This window comes from Lasioglossum baleicum, chromosome 13 (assembly GCF_051020765.1).
Source record: "Lasioglossum baleicum chromosome 13, iyLasBale1, whole genome shotgun sequence".
NCBI lineage: Eukaryota > Metazoa > Arthropoda > Insecta > Hymenoptera > Halictidae > Lasioglossum > Lasioglossum baleicum.
The window spans coordinates 9597952-9611056 of record NC_134941.1 but is presented as its reverse complement, the minus strand read 5'-3'; the positions used below and the strand labels follow the sequence as shown (position 1 = coordinate 9611056).

At 42.4% G+C, this 13105-nt stretch overlaps 1 protein-coding gene across 2 annotated transcripts in view; it reads right to left on the bottom strand.

The window, feature by feature from the left end:
- Nucleotides 1-13105, bottom strand: part of LOC143215255 (uncharacterized) — a 101894-nt gene that overhangs the window by 52161 nt on the left and 36628 nt on the right. Inside the window, exons 2-3 of one of the 2 annotated variants that reach the window (XM_076437219.1) lie at nucleotides 11749-11909; nucleotides 5496-5608 (exon numbers count right to left, since the gene is read on the bottom strand). In XM_076437219.1, the coding sequence (XP_076293334.1) occupies nucleotides 5496-5608; nucleotides 11749-11851 (216 nt within the window). In that variant the 5' untranslated portion in view covers nucleotides 11852-11909. The remainder of the gene's footprint in view (nucleotides 1-5495; nucleotides 5609-11748; nucleotides 11910-13105) is intronic. The other variant, XM_076437220.1, reaches the window with a different exon arrangement.

Here is a 13105-nt window from a genome sequence, read left to right as displayed (position 1 = left end):
GCAAGTTACACAAGGCTCTTCCAGTAATTAGAGCAACAACGACGCCGTTGTTATTAAAAATAAAAGGTAACCACGTTAAAAGATCAAACGCGGTGATAGCTATAACACCGTCCGCAGCGGAAATAGTACAGACAGGCACCGAAAATAGAAAAATAATCGAGAAACTCACCCCCGCGTTTCGATCTGCAGCGAATTCCGTCGCGCGAACGGTCATTGTCGTCGGAAAAATCTGCAATATTCGTAAGTGGTCGGGCGAAAACAGCAACGGTGGCACGGCCAACACGAATTTCCCGTGACATATATCCCTCGGCCGGCGGGCCGAAGTTCGAACACGCTATTTCCCCGGAGGTTTCCCCTGATAGCGCCGCCGCCGCGAGGAAAGTCGTTCCCGCTAATGCACGTGAACGTATTAACGTCACGTTCGGAATTACGACGGGGATACACTGGTAGCCTGATTAAAAACACCAGACATCGTGACCCACTACCTCTTCTCCAATATGTTTACCGAGCACGGGCATTTTGTACGGGCGTGAACAGTTCTTTCGCCTCCTGGCACCCCCACGAAACAGCTTTCGCCGGTTTAAATGCAGCGGAATCGATTGTCGGCGTAATGCGTTTCGCGTACGCGCCGACACTTTCGTCTTCCGGCGTGCGGAATTTTTTCCGCTGTTTTTTTCCATCCCCTGGGTTGAACAAACGCGCGAGAACGCAACCCCTGGTGCTGTGGAGGTCACAGATGTCGACATAGTTTAAAGCGATCCTTGGATAAATTATTTTATAAGTTGTTGCTGAACAGAATTTATAGCCGAAAGCTACGGACTAATTCGTGCATCGCGTTACGAACCGGTAATTGTAAAAGAGAGCGATTCGTTACGGTTTTCCACAGCGAGCGTCGCGATCATGCTCTCGCATGCGACGTAACGTTACACAACGGTTAATTCAATAGTCGTGGGAGCGTGGCTGAAACGGAACTAACAAACCGTCGTGCTCGTAAAATTCGCGGCGCTTGTTCACGCGCGTGGATTCACGCGTCGCGCGAGCATTATACGTGCCTTTACACCATTGGTGACGGATTAACCCCCTTCGAGACCCAACCATGCTACCCGTATTACCCACAGAGAGGACTCTCTTTCTCTCTCTCTTGCACGCTCTGTCGCCCAGCAAGAAAACGCGTCATCCATCACCATTACCAGCGGAACCATCCGTTCCGTGAAAAGAAAACCTGACAGTCGAACAGACAAGCGTCTCTGTTCGGCGTAAGCCGATTTGACGGGGACGCGCGAAAGAATACATTCGCATCCGGCTCTTTACTCGGCGTATCCTTTAACAGTGAAACTACGGGACTCGCCAGAATGGCGGGCGTCGAATCTTTTAATTCAGGATTGTTGATAAATCTACCGAATTGCAGTTCTACTGGGGATCTGCTAAATTTTCTTATTCCACCGAAAGAAGATAACCAAGATCGCAATGGATGATTCATCCCCAAAATTGACGACGCGAGGGGAGGGTGTCTCGAACAAAGGGGCGGTTGTTGTTCACCGGTTCGCGGACGTCGCGGAACTCTGTTTGCATTGTTGTCTTGAATTACCGGTTTCTATGCTAACCGGAGATCCGTGGCGAGTGCATCATGAATCACGCGCACTTGCCAATGCGCTCGAGCGAAAGGGGGACAGGGACTAAATGAAAAATGCAAAATCAGGAGACGCAGCAGCCGTCGTTCTCCCTGCCGCCCCCGTCCCCACCCTCTTTCCCAGCCTTTTTTCCGCGTACCGCGTGTTTGTCGAGCTGCTAAGTGGTACCCCGCCATGCCTCACACAGTGAATCCTCTCTCTCTCTTCCTCCTCTTCTCCTGCTCCGTCTTCCTCGAGCTCCCTTTCACATTCGCCGCAACCACCCTCGACGCGCACCCAGTCTTCTTCAATCTCCAATGGAACGCTGTCTTTCCGCCCCAGAATGCCTCGGGAACCGGAAGACTTTCGTACCGAAACCGAACGCAGAAATACCCACGATGAAACGCTCATTGTGCTCGAGCTTGCGCCGCTCGAATTTTTCCACGATTCCCTCCTTCCGGTTCGCGGGAACACTATGCGCCACCGTGTCTTGAAATATTTTAGCGCTGAACGCGCTCCACCACTGGATTCTTGTCGACTCTGTACTGATACTATTCTCGCATGTTTCAATGCCTTTTTGCATTAAATCTGTCTTCTTCTGTGAGGTGGATCCTCGTTTATCCGAGCAAGGTAAATCGATACAAAAATTGTAACAGGATTTATTTCACTTTTTATCTTTTGTGCAATTTTGAACTTAGTGTCACGCGAAGGTCATGGTGTTAGGGGTTCTTAGACTATTTTAAACAAATTCTATCCTAAACATATATGTACGTTCTATTTTTAAAAAATGTGTTCATACTTTCGGAAAAGCATTTATCCTTAACTCAACTATTATACAGTCAGAAATATACATTGTCTCATTGTTAGAAAACGTGTATTATTCTTATACTATTTTAAACAAATTCTATCCTAAACATATATGTACGTTCTATTTTTAAAAAATGTGTTCATACTTTCAGCAAAGCATTTATCCTTAACTCAACTATTATACAGTCAGAAATATACATTGTCTCATTGTTAAAAAAACGTATATTATTCTTAGACTATTTTAAACAAATTCTATCCTAAACAAGCACGTTTTATTCTAAAAAGTGTGTTCATACTGTCTGAGAGGCATTGTTAGGAAACGTGTACTATCCTTATACTATTTTAAACAAATTCTATCCGAAACAAGCACGTTTTATTATTAAAAAGTGCGTTCATACTTTCTGAAAAGCATTCGTCCTTAACTCAACTATCATACAGTCAGAAATATACGTTGTCTCATTGTTAAAAAACGTAATACTATTTTAAACAAATTCTATCCTAAACAAGCACGTTTTATTTTTGAAAAGTGTGTTCACACGTTCAGAAAAAGCATTTCTCGCGTGAAGATAAATCCGTTTGGACGCTTCGAGAGCCTGCCATCTTGACGCCTCATTACAAAACCAATTACAGCGGTATGGAACGGATTTCCATCATTCGAGCATCGCGATCATGTATTCGGGCCGACGATTTCCATCAGGCCGTTTGCTTTTTGTTATTTTTGCCGGGGGATCCTCGAGAGCTTCGAGGGGCGAGAAAAACCGGGGGATCAGAAAATCGAACGCGACGCGCATAAAAGGGCGATTCCGACATCGAAATGTCGGACATGGAATTCACGGTTCGTACCCGGTGCAGGCTTCTTCCGTTAGATATTTTTCAGCGGGCTATTGATCATTCCGACGACACGGTGTAAGATTGAAAACGTGTCTCGGCTCGTGCTGCCGCCTCCGCCGCCGGCCAATTTCCGCCGTGTCCTCGTTCCCGGGTTGCGCGGGCACATCTTTTTTCTTAATTTTCGACAGTCGGCCGCGATTTTTCCCGGATACCGTGACTGCAATGACGAACGATTACTCGTTGTAACGAGGATTGTAACGCGCGAGTTACACGGCGAATGATGCGATGGAAGAAAACGGGATTTCCCGCGATCCTGCGACGTCTGACCAACGGCTGGCCTATACTACTGGCGCAAATAAAATCACTTGCGATCGCTCTAACGACGAAGTACTTTAAAATTATGAATATTTGTGACATGCTACATGGCTTCCAGAAAATCTCTGCCTATTTTTGGTTGGCGTCTTGCTCAAATAATTTCTAGCAACAATTAATCGTAGTCAAAACAAGTGGAATTTGTTAGTATGGAATAAACGAAGATATAAATGGATTTCAATTTTAATTATTGTTTATTTTCTTATAGAAGGACGTCTGAGGACGTCCGAGTCCTTGCATTCGAAAACAAATTAGAATTGCAGAATCCCCGGACAGAAGAGACAAAATATTGAAACAGCAGTGCAGCGTGTGTGCCGATTAATTTCGATCACAAAAGAGTGCGAACATTTGTGCCAGCGTTTCGTCGAATCAACCGAATTCCAGTGGGGTAAGAGAAAGAAGAATTTTTCAAAAATTCCACTCTGTTCTGTGTGCCGGGTAGAATCCTCGGGCATCGAAAATATCCAACGAATTCTCGATCCGTCATGAAAAAAATTCCATTTACGCGATACGTGTCTCCTAAATATTCGAGCGGGTCGCGGCGAGAGGATGCCGGTAGCGTGATCGCGAGAGTCACCAGAGGAAACGGTTCCATAAATAACGGAGGACCGTGGGGCATTATTCCTTCTCATCGAACCGGGGACAACCGCGATCCATGACCATCATCGGCCGACTAATTGTTTGCCATCTATTTAATTGCGTTAATTTCGGAATCACCGCAACGGCCGCGACAGGACCCGATTTACCGGATAATGTGTTTATACGGGACGCGATTCGTTAATTACGCGGCCACCCCCCTCGTTCCTCTGTTACTTCCTTTAATTTTTATCATTTTCCCGTGGATAGGGGACGCCGGATTCTGTTTTCAATGCCGGAAAGCAACAACGGACCTGGGAAAGCGTCGGAGGGCTCGTAGGAGAAAGGGACCGCCTGGAAAAACGACCAACAAAAGTCAACGAGACGGCGCTTCATTTCATTTCCCGTGGAAAATTGTTCGATGTACCCGGTGGCGCGTTAATTCGTTGCCCATATTATTTTTTCAATGTAGTTTCTTTAGACTGAAAAATTTGATCGAGTTCTCTTGAATTATTGTAGACGAATTTTAAGGAACTCGAATCAAATAAAATCGTATTTGCCATGGCAGTAGCCTGTTTAGATCTGAAATAAATGAAATTCGTACTAAATCCTGTCGTATTTTATATCCTCGCATTTTTCGATAATTTTCAAAAGCCATAATTGCATAAAGATCCGCAGTCTAATTATAATAAAGCCCGTAGTTCCTATAACTGATTAATGAAGGACGACTCCGGATGGTCCTTGTTCCATACGAATATAGAATTTGAAGTTGGCTGACGAGATTGGCATCTCGTCGATTTTAAAGTATAGAAATAACGTATCACGCGTAAAAATAACAGAAAAATTGTCGATCATCTATATCTCTCTACTCGATCAATTTTTCAGCGTCTATTCGCAAATAAATTGCTAACGATTCTCCTTTCTCTATCGCAATAATTCGCGATTTCATCTGTCCGCGTTTAATCGAATTATCGTTCCCATTCAATTCATATTTCATGATTCGAATTGTTTCAAATCGGAAACGTCGATGAACACCTCGTTGCGAAAAATAGAACCGCGGCAAAAATACATATAGTCCGTCCGCGAAGGCCATTTTAAAAAGCAATTTACCGTGACATTTTATGGAGTATTCGTGTCATTTCGAGGGACATAAAACTTCGGTCATTTCCAGCGGGAAATGCAGTTAGGGAAATCCATTTTCTAGCTGACGATGGACGGCGCCGTTCAGCGCTCGTGACGAACAATTTTTATAACGTTTAATTTATTTTACAGAAAAAAATTTGTTGGAAGTGGACTCACCTGTGCATCTGCAAGGATGCGTCGCATCAAGGCCAAGGTGGGGTGCGTTGTAAGATCATCCTGAAGGGCAAGGGCCTCGCCTTCTTTGTTTAAGCGGTTTAGTGTGTTGAGAGCTGAAATAAGAAACCATCAAACCGTCAGAAAACAGTGAAATTCATTCGCTAATTGAATTATTATCTTATGTTAGTATTATACATCCACAGGGGAAGCGATTAAGCACTATGTTGATACCCAGTTAATATTTTTGAAGATTATATTACACAATGTTAGTAAATATCATCAATTTCTAAATAATGGTACCACCGCAATTCCTATTAAGTCCGGCGACGGCCATCTTGCAGAAACCGAATCCCCATGGTTCCTCCAGTCCTCTCTCTCTCTCTCTCTCTAACTCTAACTCTACCTAACTACACCGGTTCAACGTGCGCAGTGGCACGCATCCCTTGATATTTCCTGTATCCCGATTCCTGCCAGATGTACCCGGTTAATGAGAGAATATCTACGTCCCCGGCAAATTATGTATTAGCCTCGCGTGGCGCTGAGTACAAGATTAGTATAATTAATAGGTCGCTGCGTATCGAAATGCTCTGTATGCATTGTGCCACGCGAACATTTCGGTACAGCTAATTTCACTATAACAAGCTTTCCCTTGCTGTCCAGTGAATTTCGGACTGTGACGCCATTTTGTTTGGAGGAAACATCTACTGTTCGAGGACAGCATGGGTTCACAGGCATTCTTCTTTGGATCAGGTCTTTATGTTTTAATGCTGTCCTGAAATCCTTCAGCTTTATCTTCGTGTTTGAGTAAATCCACAATGTCTGCTCACTCTTTATCTTACCGGACTCCAAATTTGTGCCTTTCTCCTATAAATTATGATGTATTTATACCCGGGACGGCTGCAGATCGAAGTTTCGATCCTGTAGGATCAATGGTTCAGGAGTTATGCTTGCTTAAAGTTGAGCAATCTTCAGTGTTTTTGACAAGTAAGGGCGCCACCATATTGGTTTGTTTTGACGACCGTGAGCCGCTTACCTTGCCCCCTCCCCCTTCCAGACCTAATCACCAACCACCACCTAGCGACTCTGCTCTACAAACCAATATGGCGGCGCCCTTACCTGTCAAAAACACTGAAAGATGCACAACTTTAAGCAAGCATAACTCCTGAACGATTGATCCCACAGGATCGAAACTTCGATCTGCAGCCGCCCCGGGTACAAATCGACTGAACAACAAATATTATGTACAAATACATCATAATTTATAGGAGGAAGGCACAAATTTTGAGTCCGGTAAAGTAAAGTTTACCCTAAACAATTATTTTTCAGACATGAAGATGATCGAGTGATAGAAAGAGAGAGAACTGGAGGACCATGGACTCGGTTTCAGCCGACAAGATGGCCGTCGCCAGTCGACTCGTTCATCTCGCATTACCTTCACCGAGTCGTTCTCAGCGATGGGGATAATTGAATTCTCGGTGAGCACGGTGCTCTCGCTCGTGGCGCGAACGCAGAAAGGCCCGAGGGGTGCCAAACTGTTATCGACAAGTTCGTGGGAGAAGCTCGTTTCGGCCGCGCAGGCCACGGACGCTATATCCTTCGGCCGTCCTCCTCGCCAGCGTCATGATACATCACGTTGGACTTCCAAGTGCTCTTTGATGTAGATCGCTCGGGAAACTTCCGACGATCGAATCGTGCTCTCGTGCCTCGATCCACTTGGCCGGCGACCATTTTAAATCTTCATGCTGCCCTCTTGGCTTCCTACGCGCGCGATGCAACCATTCCCTTCGGTGACCCTCTCTCGCGCGTTCCCTCATTCCTCATTTTTATAGTCCTCGTAGTGCTCGTTTAGGATGACTCTTCTCGTTGTCGTGATATATGATTTTTATGAGTCCTGCGGTGACCGAATTTTTGTTGCTTGTTTAGTGATCCTCATTGCTGTGTTCTCGCGTTAGGAAAACTTCTTGTAATAATGTCGATACATCAGTAATGAAAAGAAAAGTGATTTTGTTTAAGTAGGAGAAATACACAACAATTAAAAGTGGAATATCGAAAATGAATTTAGTGGTCGATGTTTTATCAGAAGCACGAGAGTCAGGATTCGCGCGAAAATCAATACAGAGCAAATTTCCTGAATTTTACGAGCAGGTGTATACTTCTTCACGTGTTCGATGAAGTAGGAAGTGTCATAAGCGTTCACCTCGTGAATTCAATTTCTGCGGCGGGAATCGCATTCGCCGAGCCAAATACGTCGACCGTAAACACAGTTCGACTAATATTGCGGTAATAAATGAAAGTATGATGAAACAGGTATTGGACTTCGAGCCAAACGTTCGATAGGAGTTTCGAGTGTGCTTCGACTCGACATTTATGAAAGCTCGAGATGACGGAGAGCACGATACATTCACGAGGAACAAAATAAGAGAAACTTGTTCATCAAATGTCAATCATATTCGCAAATTTTTTTTTGAATCTTTCGAGCTAGAGAGAACGAAGAAACTGAACGATTGAAACAATTCCAAACTACTGACAGATCAATTTCTTTCTTTTGTGCTTGAAAAGAAGGCGAACCGGATTGCAAATAAACAATGCAAATCGCTTTATTTCCACAGCTGTTCGCGACTCGACCGAGAGTCATAATTGCGCCGATAATTAATTAACCGAGAATCTTAAAAGCTCGTTTGGCGGCTCACGACGAATTCCTTATCTCGTTGCTTCATTACTGCAGCCAGCGAAGTTCCTGATGAAAGGATGCAGCCGCTCGCTTCAAGTGCGAACTCGGATAAGCTTAATGCAATTACGTTGTGAATTATTTGTTTCTCGGCCGGAGAAAACGGAATGAATTTAACCGGGAAAACGCGGGCCCCGAGACAGTAACTCTCGAGCACGGTAAATTGTTCCTAAAAAATTTACTGGCATCGTCGGTGCGCGCGTGCTTAAGTATTAAAACACTTATCAAACATGACGTGGTACCGATACGGCGGAACAGTGTGCTTCTGGCACGAGGAAGTTTATGAAAAACTAGCGAAACTGCGCAAAAAGAAGGTGCGCGAGAAAAATTATCTTCCTAGGAACTTCCCGAGCAAAGGAAATCTTGCTTTATGCCGAACATACTTCATTGTATACTGATATTTTTATTTTACGCTTGCCAGATTTTTATTTGAATTTTGTGTAATGGTTACACAGCGGATCTTTATGCAAAATAAAAATTTTCTAGCTGAATTGCAACGATCTCAAGTAAAATAGAAATTTATCTTCTTTCTTGATATGTTTTGATAGGTTTAAAATAATATAACAGTATTGTTAGATTCTTCTAATGCTTTTACTGTTCTAAATTACACCTACTCATTTTTCTCATAAATGCGTAAAATCCGCTGTCTAGTAATGATACTGTGAATCTGTTGGTAGTAGAATAATCCAAGTTTGTAACTTCTTAAATAACAAAAATTTTTACTTCATCGCCAAAGGGTGAATCAGGTTATCAGAAATTTTTATTCTATAAGCAGACACAGCGGATTTTATGCATTTATAACAAAAATGAGTAGGTGTAATTTGAAACAATAAAACCTTAGGAGAATTTAAACGCACTCTTTTATAATTCTCAACCTGTTAAACATATTAAAAATTCTGGTAAGAACTTCTCAATTCTGGTAAAAAAATTATATTTTGCATAAAGATCCGCTGTTTATCTACAAGTTTTAGATTTTTGTTTGAAATGTTGCACAGTATTTATTGTTTCTGTGCGATTCACAGGGACTGCAGACTCGGAATTGGCTTCCTGTGCGAAGAGCACTCTGCGGACTCGACTTGTTCGCATCGTTCTTAATTAGAATTCAGTTTTCTTTGTTATTAACGATTCCCACGCGAGGCAACGTTGTGTATCCCAGCGAAACGGTAATAGAATTAAGGAAACTTTGCCTGGGAATAGATGACGGTGTTAGTAAGTTCCTCGATATTATACGGCAGGCATATCGCCATCGGCGATCGGATCTAATATAATACAATTAATGCGCTGCTATCGGCGTGCAACGAGTATGTTTGGGTCCGGGGAGTCGCGTATTTAGATGCGAATTGGCAACTTATACGTGCGTTTCGAATGTTCGGTGGAATTGAATCAATAACTTGGAAATTCGGTGGCTTCCGAGGATATTCTGAGTTAAATTGGGGATCTTGAGGTGAGCCGAAATTATCTTGAATTGGGATCGAGGCGGTCTACGTGGTATTAAGATGTATTATTCAGTGTTCAATAATTTCCAATTATCTGGCAAATTATGTATATTTCCGGTCCCGGGAGGCGAGAAGGATTTTACAGATAAAATGGGAAGTGTATTTAAAGTTTCGACATATTTTTGACAATTTAGCATTCCCGAGGACTTCACAATGGTAATAGTAAAGAAAATAACATTTTTAACTTTTACGAGGACCTGACGCTATTCCAAGATTTCCAAAGGGCTTTCAAGATTTTTAAGATTTCCAAGATTTTCAAGATTTTCAGATTTCCAAGATTTCCTAGATTTCCAAGATTTCCTAGATTTTCAAGATTTCCAAGATTTTCAGATTTCCAAGATTTCCTAGATTTTCAAGATTTTTTGTCTCCCAAAGCATCTTGAAGTTCGAGGATTTCCAGAAGACTGCAATCTCCTTTCACTGCAAAATATCTCCAAACACAATCCCAAGGCATTGAAAGCTTCGAAATTGTTCCCTTTGCAGATTTTCACGATCTCCAACAGATCGCAATAACTTCGAAGTGATTCAAGCCGGTATATCGACGTCGGAGCTCGCTCGAGCGTTCCCGAAGGTGTGCGTTGTCGGTTGGAAAACGATTTGCAAGAGGAGCCTCGCGTCTTGGAGTCCCATCGCCAGGCGGCACAAGCATCGGGTTACGGTCAGGTATGTGCATTAAAGCAGACGAAGGCCTGGGCCGACCCTTCCAGGTGGTATATAGGTCTACGTGCAAACACGCGAGCACGTTAAGTGCGCTTCCAGTGCGAGGTCGCTATGATACCGGCGAAGGAAACCGCGAAGGGGTTAGCCTGATATATGGGATGGGCCAAATATTATGCGCGTACGCAGCGGAATAGCTATTCTTTACGAGCGTCCGCGGAAACTGAAAGCCTGTTCAATATCTCGTTGAGCTGGAAAAGTGCGCAAAGATGTAAACCTTTTTTCGCGAGTGTGTACGAATGATCAACCCTTTATCCGAGGCGCCCTCTGGCTTGACGCCATAACCATTTTGCTGTGTGAGAATAAGTCACAATTGAACGAGTTCGCTACCGGCGTTGTTTTATTACTGGACAGCGGATTTTATGCATTCATGATAAAAATGAATAGGTGTAACAAAGATTCGAGGAATTTAGAAATGTATCCCGAAATATTCTGCGATTTTATAATACTTTTGTTATCATATCATTTTTCAAGTAAATTTTACATTTGGCTGTCATTTTATTATATTTATACCTACTCTGTAAGAAATAATCAATTGTGAACAATTATTACCATTTTATATGTTAGGTATTATAGTTAATTTAGCGACTTTTTGTTAATTTTGGGAAAATAGAAACGTACGGAAACCTACAAGATACGTGAAATTCACAAACATTGTGATCATTAATAGTGATATAATTAGACTGCGGAACTTTATGCGAAATAAAAAATGTTTGCATTGATTGCAGGACACAGGAGCCAAATAAATATTGCATTCTTCTTTTAATTGTCCTATTAAGCAGAAACTAATATGTACATTGATGCCCTTAAATATTTCTAACATGTCCACAGCTTTAAATTGTGTGTACCCATTTTTGTCATAAATGCAGAAAATCCGCAGTCTAGTGAGTGATAATAATTACAAAAATGAATCTCATTAGTTCCAATATGTTTTCACAGATTGTACAATAGCTTCCTTGATATTATACTTAATAATTTCTGACTCGATTCACATTTTCAGATAATCATTCAGATAATATTCAATCGACAACAGTAATGATAGTAATGGTTACAAATTATGCAGTATCTCTAGCTGTATGAACTTCCGAGCATATCCGACAGTATCGAGCTGAATTAATTATGAATGGGATGAAGGTGTTGAAAATAGCAACCCTGTGTCCCACCACCGCAACCCCCGGACGTGTCCGATCGTCGTCCGCTACGTAACGTTGTGCTTCACGAGGAGTAGGTACTATAATACAGGAACCAATCACCAGAAAAAGCCCCATGTGTGCACCGAAGTAATCCCTGAACCATTTTGTGCGTCTCTCACCGGACTCACCTTCCTCGAAGGGCTGCGCCCGTTTAGCGAATGCCTTCGAGAAAACGCCACGCGGCTTCGAGGCCTCCACGCCGTTTTCTACGGCTGCGCTCATTTTTCTGAGTGGTCCTTCACAGTGGTGCTTCTATTGCCACGACGAGTAAAGGGACCATCTGAAATTCACGTCACACTCAGATCTTCCTGCTCGAAATCGGACGCTGTTCGGCAACGGGACCGTTCATCCTCGCGACAAATATTAACAAGTAATCTCATCATTTAGTCATTTCGACATCTTTAAACAAATAGTTCAACATTTTTAGTGAGAACGTCTTTAAACAAACAGTCGAACACTTTTAACCGAACCTCTTTAGAAAGTTGAACCTTTTTTTAAAGTAAAATTGACGTTGTTGTGTCGTGGTCGAAACGGTGGAGAATTCGATCCTGAAACTGGCCCCCTTTAAAATGAACATGTTGGAAGAATTTATGACAGACTGGTTTACATTAGTTGAATACTCCAAATAATCTTTCAATGCTGCTGAGTTTGCCTGCGAACACAATTTTTGTACTTAAGATTAATTTAAGATTAATTGTGTGGCACTTCGAATGAAACGATCGAAAGTTGGATCTAAATCACCGTTAACCCCTTGCCCTACGAATTATTTTACGGTTTCAGTTATTAGAACTATTTTGTAGATCGTAATTTCCTAAAAAAAAAAGGAGAATAAAGTAGGGATTGATATCGATCGTATGATTTTCAAATATATATAATATTTTTCTCGGCGCTCTGGTTCGATCAGTTTCTACATTAAATAATTATTGTAACGAAAAGAAAGGTGGTGTGTTTCGTCCTGGACCCGTGTCTAAGGCAAGACCCGCTAGATAGCCTTACTGATGAGTCCTCTAGCGGGTCCAGGACGAAACACACCACCTTTCTTTTCGTTACAATAGCTATTTAATGTAGAAACTGATCGAACCAGATCGCCGAGAAAAATATTATACATAATTAAAAAGGAGAATGTTGATACAGATTGTTCTCCAATAGCTGTATAGTAACAAAACCAAAATAGAATTTTATTTCGGTTTAAAGGAAATCAATAACATACATTTTTATTAGAATCTGTTCAAAATCATCATCACGAGTCAGACACGATATTGTAAGGCAAGGGGTTAAGAACAATCGTACCACACAGTTGTCCTAGTTCAAGGATCACAGACGAAAATTTCCGATGATAATCGACTGTTCTTTAATTCCGCAGGCCAGTGCATTCCTCTAAAATAACACCGCCCGCAATAACGAACCGCGGAAGCTCGCCAATTAAACTCCAATTAAAATTCTTCCCTCGACTCAACAAACAAGTCTCTCGCTCCG